The following is a 16,723-nucleotide window of genomic DNA, read 5'->3' on the forward strand; positions in this document are numbered from 1 at the left end:
AATGTACTAGAAATGAGTTTAACTTTTATAAATAATTAGTATAAAATATTTTATAATATCAATAAATTAAAAATAATCATCGGTATCACTTTTTTGAGATAATTATAAAAATTAATAAACTTAAATGACGTGATTATAAAACAATGTAAATTTTTGGTATGTATATAATTTATTCATTAAAAATTGTGCAATCTATTTTTTTATGATATAATTAAATGAGAAAAATAAAAGAAAATACATGCAACAATATATTTTCTGATATTTCAAATTCTTAAAATCTTAAGTTTCCACATTCAACAGCCGATTAAGGCTAAAGAAAGTCAAATTGCACAAAATTCCATTTTAAGCAGTCAAATTCGTTCATCTCTAATGCATCATGAAGGCTCCCCAAGATCTATAAGTCAAAAGCAGAGGAAAAACTAACACAGTTACACAAACACCTATCTATAAACCATTGATTGAAAATCCCCCAACTTCTTACAGAGAACATCTGCAGTTTGTGACAGGTAAGCATATATATTCTCACCTTTTTTCCTTTGTTCCAGCACATCTATGTGATCATTGTTGTACTAAAAAAATGTATCCTAGATCTACCCTCTATTCCTTCATTCATTGATGGTTTCAAGAGCAGCAATAGTGTTACTCATAGGTCTTGTGGGAATGTTTTACCAGGGCACTCAACTCCCCCCTCCAAACAACAGTGATTCATCAGATGATGGTGTTCCAGTTTCACCACCAAGAGTCAGACTCAGAGATGGGAGGTACTTGGCTTATAGAGAAAAGGGTGTCCCCAAGGACCAAGCAAAACACAGCATCATCATTGTACATGGCTTTGGAAGCTCCAAAGATATGAATTTTCTGGCACCCCAAGTATATATATACTAATCTCAATATCTCTTTACAAAACTTGCATCTGCTGATTTGAAAATAGTAGACATGTTATATTGGATTAGTAAAATTAGATCTAATTAGACATGTTTGATTGAAAAAAAAAATTATGCAGAAACCATTAGACATTGAAGTTCTGATTAGATACTTGGATACAAAGAAGGTGTTTAATGTTTATTAATATTTAAACCTTTTTGTTTTTCTTTTTTTTTCCCCACTAAGATAACATTGACATTGATTCTACAGGAACTAATAGATGAATTGGGTATATATATTCTGCAATATGATCGAGCTGGGTATGGAGAGAGTGATCCAAACCCCAAACGCTCACTGAAAAGTGAAGCACTTGACATTGAAGAGCTTGCTGATCTGTTACAGATAGGGTCAAAATTTTATTTGATTGGTGTCTCAATGGGATCATATGCTACATGGAGTTGTTTGAACTACATCCCCAACAGGCAAATTACAAGCCTCAAAATATACATTTCTAAACATATGTTTGGTTTCAGAAAATGTTAATTTTCATTTTTTATTTTCACAAATAATTATAAAAACGACATTACATTTCTAAACAATGTTTGGTTTCAGAAAGAAAGTAAAAATAAAAGCACAAAGTCATTTTCTGTAACTATTTGTGAAAATAACATTTTCTCAAGCCAAACTGGTCAAAATTCTCCCTTTTTATGTTGAAAATGGATTGTTAATTTCACCACAAGGTCAAAATTTGTGCAGGCTAGCAGGTGTGGCTATGATAGCTCCAGTGATAAATTATCTATGGCCTTCCTTCCCTGAGAGTCTGATAAAAGAGGACTATAGGAGGAAACTTATCAAGTGGTCCATGTGGTTTGCAAACTATTTTCCTAGATTGTTGTACTGGTGGGTGACTCAAAAGTGGCTCCCTTCAAATTCTGTCATAGAAAAAAACCCAGCTTTCTTCAACAAAAGAGATATAGATATTTTAGAGACAATTCCTGGCTTCCCAATGCTTACCAAGGCAAGTTACATGTTTCTTTCACTAGTTCTATTATGTGAATATACATAGGCACTTTTTGGACAAATTTTTCAATAAGTACATGTAGGAAAAGAAAATTAAGAAGGTAAAATTAATTAAATTTCTCTCATAAGCATAAACTAAGCTTGTGCATAAGCATAAGTTTAAATCAGCCTTTAGATAATCTAAATGAGACTCTGAGAGGGTTTAGACAAATTAGTTTATTCTAATTTTAACTTGTGAGACAAACTTATTTTATTTTTCTTTTTATTTAATTCTGTAACAAGTACTATTTATTGAGAAATTTATCTAAACAGAACCATGGTAAAACCTCTGAGGTAATTGTGATGATGGTATGTTCCCACTTACAGAACAAATTAAGGGAACAAGTTGTTTTTGACACTCTAAGGGGTGACTGGATGGTGGCCTTTGGCAACTGGGAATTTGACCCTCTGAAGCTAAGTAATCCATTCCCTGATAATAGAAGTTCAGCTCACATTTGGCAGGGCTATGAAGATAAGGTAGTGCCCTCTCAAATCCAAAGGTTTGTTACACAGAAGCTGCCTTGGATACAATATCATGAAGTTCCAGATGGTGGCCATTTGATTGTGCACTATAGTGGCTTATGTGAGGCCATTCTGAAGGCACTTTTACTTGGAGAGGAAAATCTTTCATATAGACCTAGACCAGAAGTATTTGTATCTTGATTTACCATGATCTCTTAATACAATATCTTTATTGTTGATTATTTTTTTTCCTTTGGAGAATGTCAAATGTAAATCACATTCGTTGATTGAAAGGAGGAAAATGCCATAGATGTAAATTGCTTTTTTTTTTCTCTAGAAATGCTTACATGTTTTTTTTTTTTTTACTCTCTTTTCAACATTATCTTTACTAAGGTGAAATCTAACTCAGATTTCTGACATTTTTGTTGGCTGAAAATATAGCAAATTCATTAGTTATAGGTAGCATACATCAAAATTTACTTGAACCTGAAACTGAAAGAGGGTGAAAAGGAGATACCCAGATTAATGTCATGAGTCATAATCCTAAGGTACAGTTTGGTATAGTGGAAAGAAATGGAAAAAAATAGAATTGAAAAGAAATATTTAAATTAAAGTAAAATAAATATTTAAATTAAAGTAGTATATGAAAGTGTGGGACTCATCAAATTGTTGAAACTTTCCACTCATTTCTCTTTCTTTCCTCACAAACCGAAACGGATCCTAAGAAAATAATTTCTTCTACTTTCACTACTCTATCCAATAGGTGTTCATGTAATTCACTGCAACTGGAACACAAAGTTGGAGCCTCAGTAGATCATTTATTTTTGAACTTGAAATGCAAATTTTGAAATAACTTCCACTTTGTTTCAGTTACCAGCTTGTTGAAGTTTAAATGTACTTCAGGATATCTGAAGAAATGGAATACAGAATGATCAAGTGAAACTGTGAAAGGACAAAATTTGAACAATAATTAAACACTTGGAATGATTCAATTATGCTTTAATATATCTTATGAATCTAGTCTTAAATAGTTTATTGCCTTTGTACAAGTCATCAAAACTGCACATAATGAGGGAAGATTAATAATGTGTCTCGAAGTACAAAGCGCCAAACTAAACCAATTTGCATAATTCTAAGAAAAGTGTTTCATGGACACCTCACGATAGATAATATATTGCAATAAAAAAAAAACAGATAGAGAAAAAATATGGCTGTAACTAGAAATTTGCCGGCCTAAGGCAATTTTTTTTTTTAAAAAAAAACTCAATGTAATATTAGTTAACCAATTTTATATTAGTCTTTAAGCTTTTTAAGATACAAAGCATTTATAAATGCTTTATAATCAAATAGTTCTAACATTCCACTGTGGCTATTTTATTCAATTTATGTTAAGACATTGTTTATCTTAAATAAAATTTAATTATTTTTATTTTGAAATATTTTTTTATAACAAACTGTTGAAGGTATGGTAATATTTTAATATTCATTTTATAAGCAAAGCATACATTTGAAAAAAAAATCTTTTAATATATTTTATATTTTTCTATTGTAATAATAATTTTTTTATTTTAACACTTTTCTCAATATTTTCAATTCTGAAAACAAATGAATATGGTCAATGTTGAAATATTTACTAAATCTTAATAATTTTACAAGATTAATACAATTTTTTTAATTCATCCTCTTCTAAAATTTTAGAACAGTACAAAAACATCATTTTGTTGCCAATAAAATTTATGTATATATTTTTTTTCTAAAAACTTCATGAGAAATATTAAAAGGTTCGTCATGTATTAACAAAGTTTAATAGAATGATTTCCGGCCATCTAGGATAAAGTAGTCTGCAAGTACTTCTCCATTCCACTTATTAGGTTCATTTAAGATCAACTAAATTTGTTACTTCATATTAATTCACATTTTTTTAAAATTTGTAGTTATCTTTAAAATTGAATTAGAATTACTTAACAATGTTCGTCATGATACCAAGAATTTGCGAGATCCATTTAGTAATAATATGATAAGTTAACATAATATTACATCATCAATTACAAATCATTTAATAATGACATGAAAAATTAATAAAGTGTTATACCACTAGTTACATATCACATAATGAATTCTCAATGAAGATGGATACTATCAAACATAAAAAATGTGGCTACTAAAAAATCATAGTTTAAGTAGTAAAATCAAAATGATCTATTTTACATGTAGTTAAAATTTATTTAAGTCTAAGTAGACTAAAATATGATTTTTATTCTCACAAAATTAAAATGTGTTACTTTTGATCTCAGAGGTAAATTTGAACCTTTGGCAATACTTTTTTACATTGATTATGCATATTTATCTTGACCTTTGTCCTTGACAATTTTTTTTATGGCAAAAATCTAGATTTTTGGATATTCACCTTGAAACCAGCGGTAAGACAAAATCCATCTAAAATCTTCTTCAGAAGTCTAGCTTGAAATGATGTTGCCTTCACAAATAAAAGGAAATCATCAACAAAGAAAGGTGGGATACCTTAGGGTCATTCCTGGTATTGGTTGTCAGCTTCCAACTATTATTCTGAACTTTTTCTTGAATCAACAGAACAAGTTTCTCCATACACAATAGGAAAAGATAGGGAGATAAATGATCTCCTATTCTCAACCCTCAAGTTGGTCTAAAACTTTCAGAAATCTCATTATTTCACTTAAGAGATAAAGAAATACCCATAGTACAATTCATGATCAAGTTAATGACAGCCTGAGGGAATCCAAACTCATTGAGAGTTAAATTCAAGAAATCCCAATCCACTCCATCATAAGCTTTTTCGAAATCAATACTTAGTATAAAAAAAATTAGACTTTTCTTTCGTCTTGTGCATATGATGAGTAATCTCTTGAGCTATAATTACATTATCAGAAGTCCCTCTATTTGGAATAAAATTGTTTTGTAAAGGGCCTATCGGATTATCTAAGAGAATTGGATACTATTAACCAACACTTTAGAAATAATGTTCAAAGTCACATCACATAAGCTTATCGGTATGAACTCATTAAGAGAGGAAGGACAATCTAACAAGAGTATTATAAATTTGTGTTTTATAAATAGGAATGGAGGATGTAATATTTAATGGAATTAGTTGTATTACTATTTACATTGAATTCACAAAGATACACCAACACATACGGATACCGTACCGTATAGGCGGAGTAGAATGTACATTCCAAGTCAGAACCCTCCCGCGTTATTTTGGTTCTTTCATGTACTTTATTTTATTTTGGTTCTTATTACTGTACTACTTCATTTTTTTGTCTATATAATATAAAAATACTATATATTATAATATGTATATATCTTTACCTTTTTGTGACTCACTCTGCGACTTTGATCTGCCCTTTTTGTTCAATTCCACTTCCAGGAGGTACCCTTCTTCTCAATCATTGTTTCCCGTTTTCATCAATTCACCTCCAAGCCCCAATTCCCCCAATTGAACCTAGGTTTTTTTTTCGAACCAATTGATTCTCTCTCGTTTCCCTAATTCCGATCTTCCGGACAACTTCCTACACCCTACGGTTGCTAGTATCGAGTTAGTTTTCTCTTTATTCGTTGCCGTTTCGGTTTTACTGCAAAATTTGGCTTCAATTTCGTTTTATTTTATTTTTTTGATCGAGTAGGGGAAATTCGTTTTGCGGTTCTACTTGTCTTGTCTGAGCTATTATGCGATGTTCTGCATTTAGTTTTATTCGTTTTGTGGAATTCGGTATTTTGGATTTAGTGGAATTGGTAATGTACGTTAGGGAGCGTCAACTTTCATCAATGTTACTGGAAACTTGTGCATTTCTCTATTGAGCATCATCCAGTGAAGGTGTTTTATTAGGCAGTTAGTTTCAACTGTTGTGATCTTGTGGTATACCGAGTAATCTATGCAGAGATTTACATGGACTGGTTATTAATTTCTCTGTAATATTATGTCCTTAAGCACTGTTTGGAAAAACTTTTTTTTAAGTGCTTACAGAAGAATTAAATAAGAAGGTAGAATGAATTGAGTTTCTCTGGCAAGTTAAAATCAACTTATGCATCTCTGTTTTAGAGAAGATGAGAGAACTTTTATAAAAGTTAAGTGCAAGCTGATTTTAACTTATGAGAGAAGCTCAATTCGTTTTAACATCTTATTTTCATATCCTACAAGTGCTTATGGAGAAGTTTATTCAAACAGGACCTTTATCTAGCTATTGTTGCTGTTATTAATGAATACTTCTGTTCTGCATTATTAGGTTTCTGGAGGGAATTCAGAGATTCAGTTTGATCTTGGGGCTTTCTTTTGACCTGCCTTCTAAGCTTTAGTAAGGTTGACGCCTTAATGTTGAGTTCTGGGAATAACTTGAACAGTAGCAGCAGCAACAGTGGGATAACTTCTTCAGATATGCCACCCTTGCCCCAGTGTTTGCCACTAGATTCAATTACAGTAGGCAATAGAAAATATACAGGAGAGCTAAGGAGGGTTCTTGGTGTTTCTGCTGGAAACACATCTGAAGACCATTCTTTTGGAGGTCCACATCCTAAACCCATGGCTCCTGGAGCCTCAGGGGAATTAAAGCACTTCAAAGAAAGTGTACAAGATGCCTCCAGAAAGGCAAGGTATATACTTGTTATTCTACCCAATTTCCTGTAACATTACTCTTCAGAGCTGAAAAGTTCTATTTGTAAGGCTGAGTGATAAACACATTTAGTATGGTTTGGTCAGCTGTGAAATGAATGCTCTCATTCTCTTACAGTTGGTATAATTTTTATGAGGGTGTAATTGGTGACAATATCAATATGCTTGGCCCTTTTTTATTGTATACAACCTTAAGATCTGTAAAATACTTGCGATTATGTTTTCTCTACTGTAGAAGTGTTAGTTTCAAATGTAAATTGTTTACCTATTATTTTTTTTATGTGTGTTTACCTATTACTTTATGACACAGTATATTCATATTGATGTCCTAAGATAAGTGTATAATGTTGACCAGGGATAGATCAAAAATGTTTGGGGAATCTTTGTCTAAATTGGAAAAGTACGAGGCATTGAACATAAAGAAGCGACAAAGGACTGATTTATCAAGTGATAGGGGAGGTGGAGTAAACTTGACAAAGATGGGTAACCAGATTCACAAAACCCCTAATGATAATCTAACTCAGAGATCAGAAGCAAGGGCCTCAAATTCAATGCTGAACAAGCGAATTCGTACATCAGTGGCAGATGTGCGGGTGCGTATGTGTTGCACTATTGTTTCTTCTGTGTTTTAATTCTTTATCTGTATAATTTGCCTTTATTAAAATACTTTATTGCAGACCTGTCATATATGTTGTTAAATCCTTTTTAACTATATGGACTTTTAATATTTTTGAGGGCCAAATAGGAATGCATTATATACACATTGATTTGCTCATTTAAATTTTCAAGCTCCTTTTTAATCCCAAAAGAAAGGATTCAAGTTGCTTCAAGCCTAGTTTAAACATTTTAGGATGGAATAATTTGAATCATCTATCATGTCAATCTCCAAGTAAAGCATTGATAAACAATAATACTAATGTCAGATTTTAAAAATGGACAAATTTTATGCTGTTTTGTTGTTTTAGATTTATTAATTTATGATAATAATCTGTTTGTGTTTACTTTCATCTTTCTTCATGACTTTGCTCACTCTGCAATTCTCCCAGGAGGAAAGTAGGTCTGCTGCTATCGGAAGGCCACGGATTGTCACAGAGAAGGATGGAAATCCGGTTCAGACACTTTGTGGGAGCTCTGTTCGAAATGAAGAGAAAACTCGCAGATTACTTGCTGGAGGTGAAGGGTTGGATCAAAAAATAAAGAAGAGGAGGTCTGTTGGAACTGTAGGAAACAGAGTTATAACTGGTGAAAGGGATGTAAAACGAACTGTTCTTCCAAAGGCAAATGCTGATTTGAAAATGCGACTTTATGATGCTCAGGGTTTCAGGTAGTTATTTAATTTTTATTTTTCTCTTTCTTTTAAATTGCAATATATATTTTTCAAATGTAATGTTAATTGTAGTTGGAGAGTGTGTTGGAGGCTTTTAAGGTGTTTCTGTATATCATATATGAAGATTATTTCACTTTATCTCGGTTAAGTGTGAAGTGCAGCATTCCAAAGGAACCCATTATGTCTCAGAATAACAATAGTTGTACTGTTAATATCATCAGTGATCAGTTTACTTATCTGGTTCGCTCAGTAATCTGTTGCTCTTGCTCCTTTTTCAAAGCATTCCTTTTGTTTACTTGTTTAGAAGGGGGAAAACACTTTCCAACTTGCATTCTCTTCATTGGCCATTAAACAGAAGTGGAGTGTAGGCCTCTGCAGCATTTTTTGTTTTGTTTGGTAAAAGTAGAACTATCATTTTGGGGGTCTGGAAGATAAAGCTCTGATGCACAACCGTTGTTTCTGTACACTTTTTTTTTTCCTGTTGGGTGATTGTTCAGAGTCACATGTAATATTTATGATTTGAATGATCCCTTGGACATGCTGTTTTTTCCACGTTGTAATTATTTTGTAGTTGAAAAAGTAATTGATATTTAATGCAGACGTGTCTGATAATCACCATTTCTATTCAAAGAGAGATTTGGTTAAAAAAGTACTTATACTAAACTTTGCCATTCTCTGAATAATTACTTGTATAAAAGTCTTTTTTTAATCCTTGGAATACCTGGAAGACTAAATGTCTTGCTTGGTGTGATTTGTAGTGAAATTATGTTATGATGGATTGCAGGAATACATCCAAGCGTGAGCTTGTTAGCCATAGATAAATGAATTATTTGCCTCTCTGTATATTACGTTCATAAATGATGAATGCATCAAGGTTAATTATGTTGAATTAGCTTCACTACTATATGCTAGACTCATTTGGAAAATTCCATTCTTTTAGGTATGAATTTCATGTTTATTATTTGTTTATATTCTGCAATTGACTAACCTATCGCAACCAGCATTAGATATATGTTCATCTACATTAATTGCTTGGGCTTTTTCTCCTGCTAATCTGTTCCTCCAGCAATTTTCCTCTTTGGAATGTTGTTTACTTTACTTGGGTGACTCTTCAAATCTTAGGTAGTCACATCATTGTCAAATGGTTTGATGCAACTTTTGCTATTGGAGAACAGAAAAGCAAAACATAATTTTTTTGTATTAATAAGGTTTTTGTGGTGCAGATTGAAGTCTGGACCTGGTGGAATGAAGTCTGAGGGCTCTTCAGAGCTTACTAATACAAGTGTTCGCGTGATGCTTACAAGTGAGCAAGGCATTTCTCTTCACAGGGAACACATAGCTGAGCAGAGAGTTCTTGCAAAAGGAAGCAATAGGTTTGAACATATCTTGACATCACCATGGTCTTAATATATTTTTACAGACTAGTTGTTTTATCAGTCAATTTCGTGAGATTCTATGCTAAGATTTAACACAACAAAGTTTTAGACTGGTCCTTGTCTACATTTATATGTGTTGATAACTATTTACAAATTCATTAATTTTTATGTTTCTATAAATAGGGGAAACACTCAGGAGGACCCAGCAAGCAGCCCTAACACGCTAATAAAAAACAAGGTATCTCGGGCACCAAGAACAGGTTCAGTTAGTGCACTAGAATCATCTAACATTCAACCTTCATCTACAACATTTCCAGGTTGGTAACTGCCTTCAAATTTTAATATAAAGTGTCAGTGGTTAGTATGGCAAATAATTAAGAGCTTTTACATCCATAGGTTCTTCTATTCATCCAATGACCCAGTGGGTTGGTCAGAGGCCACCTAAAAATTCACGCTCACGAAGAGTGAAAGTAGTTTCTCCTGCCTCACGCAATCTTGAAGTTCAGGTCTCATCCGAAGGCTGTCTAACTTCTGACTTCAATGTAAAAGCTTCTTCTGATGGCAACAATGGATTTCAACTTGCTAGCAGTGTAGACAACAGTACTCCAAAATATAAAAGACCGCCTGATGATATTTCATCTCCCTTTGGATTATCTGAAAGTGAAGAATCTGGAGCGGGGGAAAACAAAATAAAAGAGAAAGCTGTGAATGGAAGTGACTTTGCTATGGCCGCAGATAAGGCTGGGGCTTCTGTGTTTCAAATGAAGAAGAATAAGATATCAACAGATGAATCTGGAGATAGTGTGCAGAGACAAGGAAGAAGTGGAAGGAATTTATCATTAGTAAGGCCTGGCCTCCCTTGTGGGAGGGAGAAGTCAGAGAATGTACCAACAATGAAGCCAGTACAGGACATGAAGCCTAATGATAAGAGTAGAACGTAAGTTGATTTTATTTTTAGATCTAGTTCATCCTTTCTACTTCTATTTTCCAAAACTGTCCTCATACCCTTTTGTTCAATGCAGCAAATATGGGCGCCCTCCTTCAAAAAAGCAGAAAGAGCGCAAAATTTTGACTCGTGTAGGGAAGCAACTGAACATTAGTTCTCCTGATTTTGGAGGTACTGTTGATATTTATAAGCTAAGCTTTGTTTATTAGGGAACTTTAGTTTTAGGGTAGTGGTGGCTAAATTCGCTTACATATGGTAGTGATATTAGTGTGTTAGGTTTTACCCAACTGGAATATTTTCGCAAGTTATTGTGTTGTAGCACTTTGAACTGTTCAGTCATGTAGAGGCTAGCATATCAAATAATTTTCAGTAGTTATATTTTCATTATTCTACATATTACTTGTTCTATCATTAAGTTTATTTTTCTTTATTTGTGGTATAATTTTATTTCGAGGTTAACATGTAGTCTGTTAAATATTTTTATCTATATTTGCTTTTGATTATGTTTTCTCACACTATATTGAAATGTGACTGTCCAGGTGAACCTGATGATGATCACGAAGAATTATATAAAGCTGCAAATGCTGCTCATAATGCTAGCAGTATGCCTCTTGAACCATTTTACCTTCTCCAAAATGTTTTTCTTTTTTATATTCAGTTTTAGATTTCACTAGTTTGGTGGCTTATTTTATGTAGACCTTGCTTGTTCGGGTCCATTTTGGAAGAAAATGGAGTCTATTTTTGCTTCTATCAGCTTGGATGATGCATCTTACTTGAAGCAACAGGTAGCAACTGGGTCTTGAACATGTCATGTCTTTTTGGAAATGTGAAGTTACCATTTGACTCTCAATATGTTGAATATATTCTAACTTACTGATTTTTTTTTTTTTGTTTTTTGGTTGCTGAATCAGCTCAATATTTCTGAGGAATTTGATAAAAGTTTATCTAATATGTTTGGCATTGATCATGATTTGTTGGTAAGTGTTTGGCATTATACATAAACTATCCTATATCTTTCCCCTTATCAATAATAAAGAACTACTGTGTAGATCTCCATCAGTAAATTTAAGATCTTCACAATTACACCACAATTTTCATCTGGAGGAATGTGGTAACCTGTAAATTTGTGTTTCCTCAGAGTGTTGTTATAAATAACAAGCCCACTCAAGGTTCAGAGGAAAGAAAGAGAAGTCACTGTGATGAAGAATCAACTAAGTTTGATGCTTTAGGTGTAAAGAAGGACATGGAAAGACTGGACAAGGTTACCCCAGTATTCCAAAGACTTCTTTGTGCTCTAATCGAAGAAGATGAAAGTGAAGAATCATATCACCAAAGTGATGCAAAGAATATATCTCGACAATGTGCTAGTGATGATTCTCACTGTGGTTCTTGTAATCAAATTGATTTTGAACCCAAAGATCGGGATAGAATGGATTCTGAAGTTGAATCAGAGGTGGATCTTCAAGTTCAGAAGAACTGCATGTTGGATAGACTATCTTGTGATAAGAGCACCACGTCCAACACATTTAGATACCCAAACACATCCAGTTCTTTACAAAGCACTGGAGTTTGGCAGGGAGATGAAGAATTTTCTCTTTCAGATATCACACTCACCAGTGAAATATGTTCAAATGATCTTGATCAACTGCAGCCTGCTGAATTAACTGTTCCTAGCTTTCCTTCTTCTGATGGCCAGTATCAGCTGATGCCACTGGATGACAGACTGCTGCTTGAGTTGCAGAGCATTGGCTTATATCCTGAAATATTGGTAGGCTTTTATTTCATATATGAAATTGCAATTATCACAGTTATTTGGAGCTTACTAGATTCATGGCCATACTCCTTAAATTTACTTTGCTTGGTGCAGCCTGATTTAGCCGAGGAAGATGAAGCTATAAATCAAGATATTGTGAAACTTGAGAAAGCACTGTACGAACAGGTGCGTATTGAAAGAATTTTCCCTGATAGTTTTGACCATGTCTATCTAATTGACCTCAAATTTGGTCCATTCTTATATCATTATCCCTTATTTTGATTGACTAATAGAATGGGAGTAAGAAGAATAACTTGGACAAGATTGATAGAGCTGTTCAAGAAGGGAGGGATGTGGAAAGGCAGTAAGTGCTAATCATACTTTGCATGTTTTGCCTCTGATCCCTCTTTGTATCTTCATTTTCATTTTTGTTGTAGTTTGTCACTTTCCATTTCTTGAATTTGTGCTTAAGATATTATTGATGCTTATTATGATTGCTGTTGTTATTGTGCAGGAAGATTGAGCAAGCTGCATTTGACCATCTTATTGAAATGGCTTACAGAAAGAGATTGGTAATAAACATTCCTCTATCAACCTTTTATTTATTTTACTAAGATTTACAAATTTCCTTACCATTTTGATACTTGATTTTATTAAGATTTACAAGATTGGTAATAATAAACATTCCTCTAGTTATCAAATGTCGTGCTTTTTAATACTTGATTACACTTTTTAGACCTTCTGTACAAATATTTGGTTGCTTTGTATTCTGTAGATACTGTAGATTTAGAACGAACTGTAGATTTCGAAAGATTGCATTTCAGATGGTGTTGGCTTTCGGGGCCTCTTTGTTTTTTTTTTTTTGGTTGACATTATTCAGTAGTATAATATGTGTTGGCTATTTATTGATCAATCATCAATGGGCTGAATACTGTGTACTTTGGAATTAACCTAGTCACCACTATGATAGCTGGAAATAGCGTTGAAGATTATTTGAAGTTTTATGTTGTTTAGTCTTAGTCCTATCCTTTCTTTTAGTAATTCAATTGTGTATAATTACATGTTAGTGATGTTACTAAACCATATAATTTTCTTGCTTGTTCTGTTGAGAAATTGGGTTTCTGTCCTTTAATTTGTGTTGTTGGTTATCTTTTCTTAGTCATACATGCAAGTGGTCCACAAGTTTGTAAGTAACTTCTGTAGTTATTTGAATTATTTTCTTTATCTTATTTTCATGTTTGATTTGAAATGCATAGCATTCCACCCAATCCTCCCTTTCCTGTTCCATTTCTGCCTAGTTTCCCCACAAATTCTTGCTAGTTTCAATGATATTGGTGATGACCTGCTGTCTTCTGTGTGACAACCTAGTGCTCACAGATAGACAATTTATCCACATTTAATGTAGCCTTTTCTGGATAATCAGTTTAGATGAATTGTGGGTAATGTAGGTTACAAACCTAAGGTCACTGGCAATTGGTAATATTATTTTAATGAATGAGTCAACTCATCTCATCAGCTGTAATAGTGAGTTCTTTATCAATTTATAATATTTGCAGGCATGCCGTGGAAGCAAAAATTCAAAAGGTGCAGTTCACAAGGTGTCTAAACAAGTTGCTTCGGCTTTTCTCAAACGTACTCTTGGAAGATGTAAAAGATATGAAGAAGCTGGCGTTAACTGCTTCAGTGAACCTACCCTACAAAATATCATGTTTACCCCACCTTCATGTGAGAAGGATGCACAACCTGCAGATTGCATGGTCTCTGGGACAGCCAGCAATACATGTAACAAAGCTTCAGTTCAAATTGAAGCCAGAAAATCAGGTATTTCAGAGTTCTGCTGTTGTTTACTTTTGTATTTGATGTCAGTTGTGTGTTGTTACTCTTATAACATATTAGGTCTTAGAAATCATTAATAAGTAATCACCCTGTTTGCAAGTACTGTTTCATTGACTGTATCTTTGCTAACATGTAAGAGATTTGTCTGTGTTGGTTGGTTATCTGGATTATCGCCCCCTTAATTTATTGTTTTTGTATCTACTGCTACAGGTGCAGTTTCTAGTGCTTCTGAGAAATATGATTGCCATAGAGACTATGCAGACAGGGGAATGGTTGATTCTTTTCAAGGTTCAATTCAGTCATCAGAGCAAGCATCATCCAAGAATGGGTCCATGTTTATCAAGGAAAAGAAGAGGGAAATGTTGGTCAATGGTGGTGTCAGTGGTTCTTCCTCAAGAGCATCAAATCTTGATGGTGCTGTTCATGGTGGAGTGAAGGGAAAGAGAAGCGAGAGGGAGAGGAATCAAAGCCGGGATCAGAGCAGACAAAATTCTATTGGCAGAGCTGGACGCATGTCACTGGACAGTAGCCAAAATGAGAACAAACCAAAAGCTAAGAAGCAAAAGAGTACTGCTAGTGGACATGATAGGTTTATGGAAGCAAAGGAATCTGCTCGTTTACCAATTCATGATACAATCAATAATGATAGCAAAGATGGGGCTACGTTATCTGGTAACCAGGACACTTCTCAAATAAAGGAATCCAATGACTTTGGGAATTTGCCGCTACCTGACTTAAGTTCAATAGAAGAATTTGGTGGTGCGCAAGATCTTAGTTCATGGTTGAACTTTGAAGAAGATGGTTTGCCAGACCATGATTCTATTGGCCTTGATATTCCAATGGATGACCTATCGGATTTAAATATGCTTATGTGAAGGGATGTACACGTGTTATATCTGAAGGAGAGTTTGTATGTACTCAGTGAACCTTGTGGGGCGTCAAGATCTTGATGGTATACTTGGGTTTCTCTGGAGGGGAAATTTTTGTGATTGGAATTATGAATTTTGACACATTTATAGGGTGAACGGGAGATGGGGAGTGACTTAAAATTGCAATTTGATATTTTTGTGGACGTTGTATAGAGGAAGCTACAATCATGGATTTCATGAAATTGCTGTCAGATATCTCCCTTCTCCCATGAATCAAACTAGTTTTGCTGTGTTAAAGTCATGATCTCAGAAATGGCTTTTCTATAGGAGATTAGATTAATTAAAGTGCTATAGCCTGAGAGTGGTTTCATTTCTGAAGCTGTGACTTCAGCTACCATACTATGTAAAATGTTTATTGTTCTTGTAGACCGAAACTCGCACAATGTTGATTGTTTTCTCCTGAATAATGGAGAATGAGTTTTTAATTAAGTTTTTCTAGGATTAAAATTAGTAATTAATCCCTTCTATAGAAACCTAAGACTCGCCATTGACAACTTACTCGCTTACGTTATATAACTGAACAGAAAAATGATTTGTCTTGACTGTAGTTTTTGGGTCTCCCTATTTTCTGTTGCTTCTCTCTTAATTTGGCTTGCATTCAATCATGTAAACTTTGTAAAACGCAAACAAATAATGCTTGCGAGAATAAGTCACCTTTACTCAATTTTATAGTCATTTGTACTGTGTGGCCATCCTGATTTTATTTTTGAAGATTAGTTTTTCATTTTTTGATTGGATTTATTTTCAACTTCCTATTTTCTTTGTTTTATCAGATTGTTTTGTTACGATATAGTAATAGAACGAGCTCAATCATGAAAGGCAAACATGAAATTACTTTTTATGTTATTTACGTTAATATATATATGCTAATTCATACAAATGATATTGAAAATTTAATTTAAAAAGGGTTGGTCTTTTACATATTTATAATACACTTCCGAAAGCTTCTCATTACAAAATGCCATGATACTAGCCAAATTCTGACTTTTTTGTTACCGACTTATTAACTATGGATTGACTGTATCACTTAGTACAAATTACAATATTGTTAAACAAATATTGAATAAATCAGTTACCACTCAAGAATTTTACTACCGTAGATTGGGCTCTCTTTGAAAGCGATTCTTGCCCAATCTCCTTCAGAATACTAGTCATAACAGATATGTTTCTTGTTGGAAGTATATGCATTATCACTTTATTACTTATGAATTATTTGTTGTTATATTCATAATATTTAACGAGGGTATCGGTGTATGTAATAATTTTTACTCTAGTTCATTATAATTGTTATCATATGTAACAAATATGTGTGAGTTGTTATAAATCATTTGATACTTGATTTTGATTCTAATGGATAAAAAAAAAAGATATAACATATATGCACGTAAATGATTTGTTTTTTCTTCTGTTTTTTCTCGTGTTGCCTACGAGAAGGGGATAAGAGTAGGCATAATTCAAATATATATATATATATATATATATATATATATATATATATATAATAAAATCAAAGTGCATTATATTAAAGT

General features: G+C 33.3%; 2 protein-coding genes across 7 annotated transcripts; both read left to right on the top strand.

The window, feature by feature from the left end:
• Positions 1-301: 301 nt before the first annotated feature.
• Positions 302-2,702, top strand: LOC100803294 (uncharacterized). Of its 4 annotated transcripts, none has more exons than XM_041007451.1 (5): positions 302-506; positions 650-870; positions 1,135-1,346; positions 1,621-1,882; positions 2,251-2,702. In XM_041007451.1, the coding sequence occupies exons 2-5, from the start codon at positions 661-663 to the stop codon at positions 2,584-2,586; spliced, it is 1,020 nt and encodes a 339-aa protein (XP_040863385.1). In that variant the 5' UTR covers positions 302-506; positions 650-660; the 3' UTR covers positions 2,587-2,702. The 4 variants fall into 4 exon arrangements, with proteins under 4 accessions (XP_040863385.1, XP_006592320.1, XP_003539826.1 ...); XM_006592257.4 differs by having other exon boundaries at positions 304-506; positions 673-870; XM_003539778.5 differs by lacking the exon at positions 302-506 and having other exon boundaries at positions 535-870.
• Positions 2,703-5,663: 2,961 nt separating this feature from the next.
• Positions 5,664-15,623, top strand: LOC100817881 (uncharacterized). Of its 3 annotated transcripts, none has more exons than XM_003540748.5 (17): positions 5,664-5,791; positions 6,645-7,008; positions 7,383-7,620; positions 8,074-8,351; positions 9,578-9,727; positions 9,914-10,047; positions 10,127-10,667; positions 10,753-10,847; positions 11,216-11,278; positions 11,373-11,461; positions 11,588-11,653; positions 11,815-12,444; positions 12,544-12,615; positions 12,723-12,793; positions 12,944-13,001; positions 13,986-14,250; positions 14,476-15,623. In XM_003540748.5, the coding sequence occupies exons 2-17, from the start codon at positions 6,731-6,733 to the stop codon at positions 15,138-15,140; spliced, it is 3,693 nt and encodes a 1,230-aa protein (XP_003540796.1). In that variant the 5' UTR covers positions 5,664-5,791; positions 6,645-6,730; the 3' UTR covers positions 15,141-15,623. The 3 variants fall into 3 exon arrangements, with proteins under 3 accessions (XP_003540796.1, XP_006592321.1, XP_006592322.1); XM_006592258.4 differs by having other exon boundaries at positions 5,730-5,956; XM_006592259.4 differs by lacking the exon at positions 5,664-5,791 and adding an exon at positions 6,030-6,315.
• Positions 15,624-16,723: the final 1,100 nt, after the last annotated feature.

Source organism: Glycine max, chromosome 12 (assembly GCF_000004515.6).
Source record: "Glycine max cultivar Williams 82 chromosome 12, Glycine_max_v4.0, whole genome shotgun sequence".
Taxonomy (NCBI): Eukaryota; Viridiplantae; Streptophyta; class Magnoliopsida; order Fabales; family Fabaceae; genus Glycine; species Glycine max.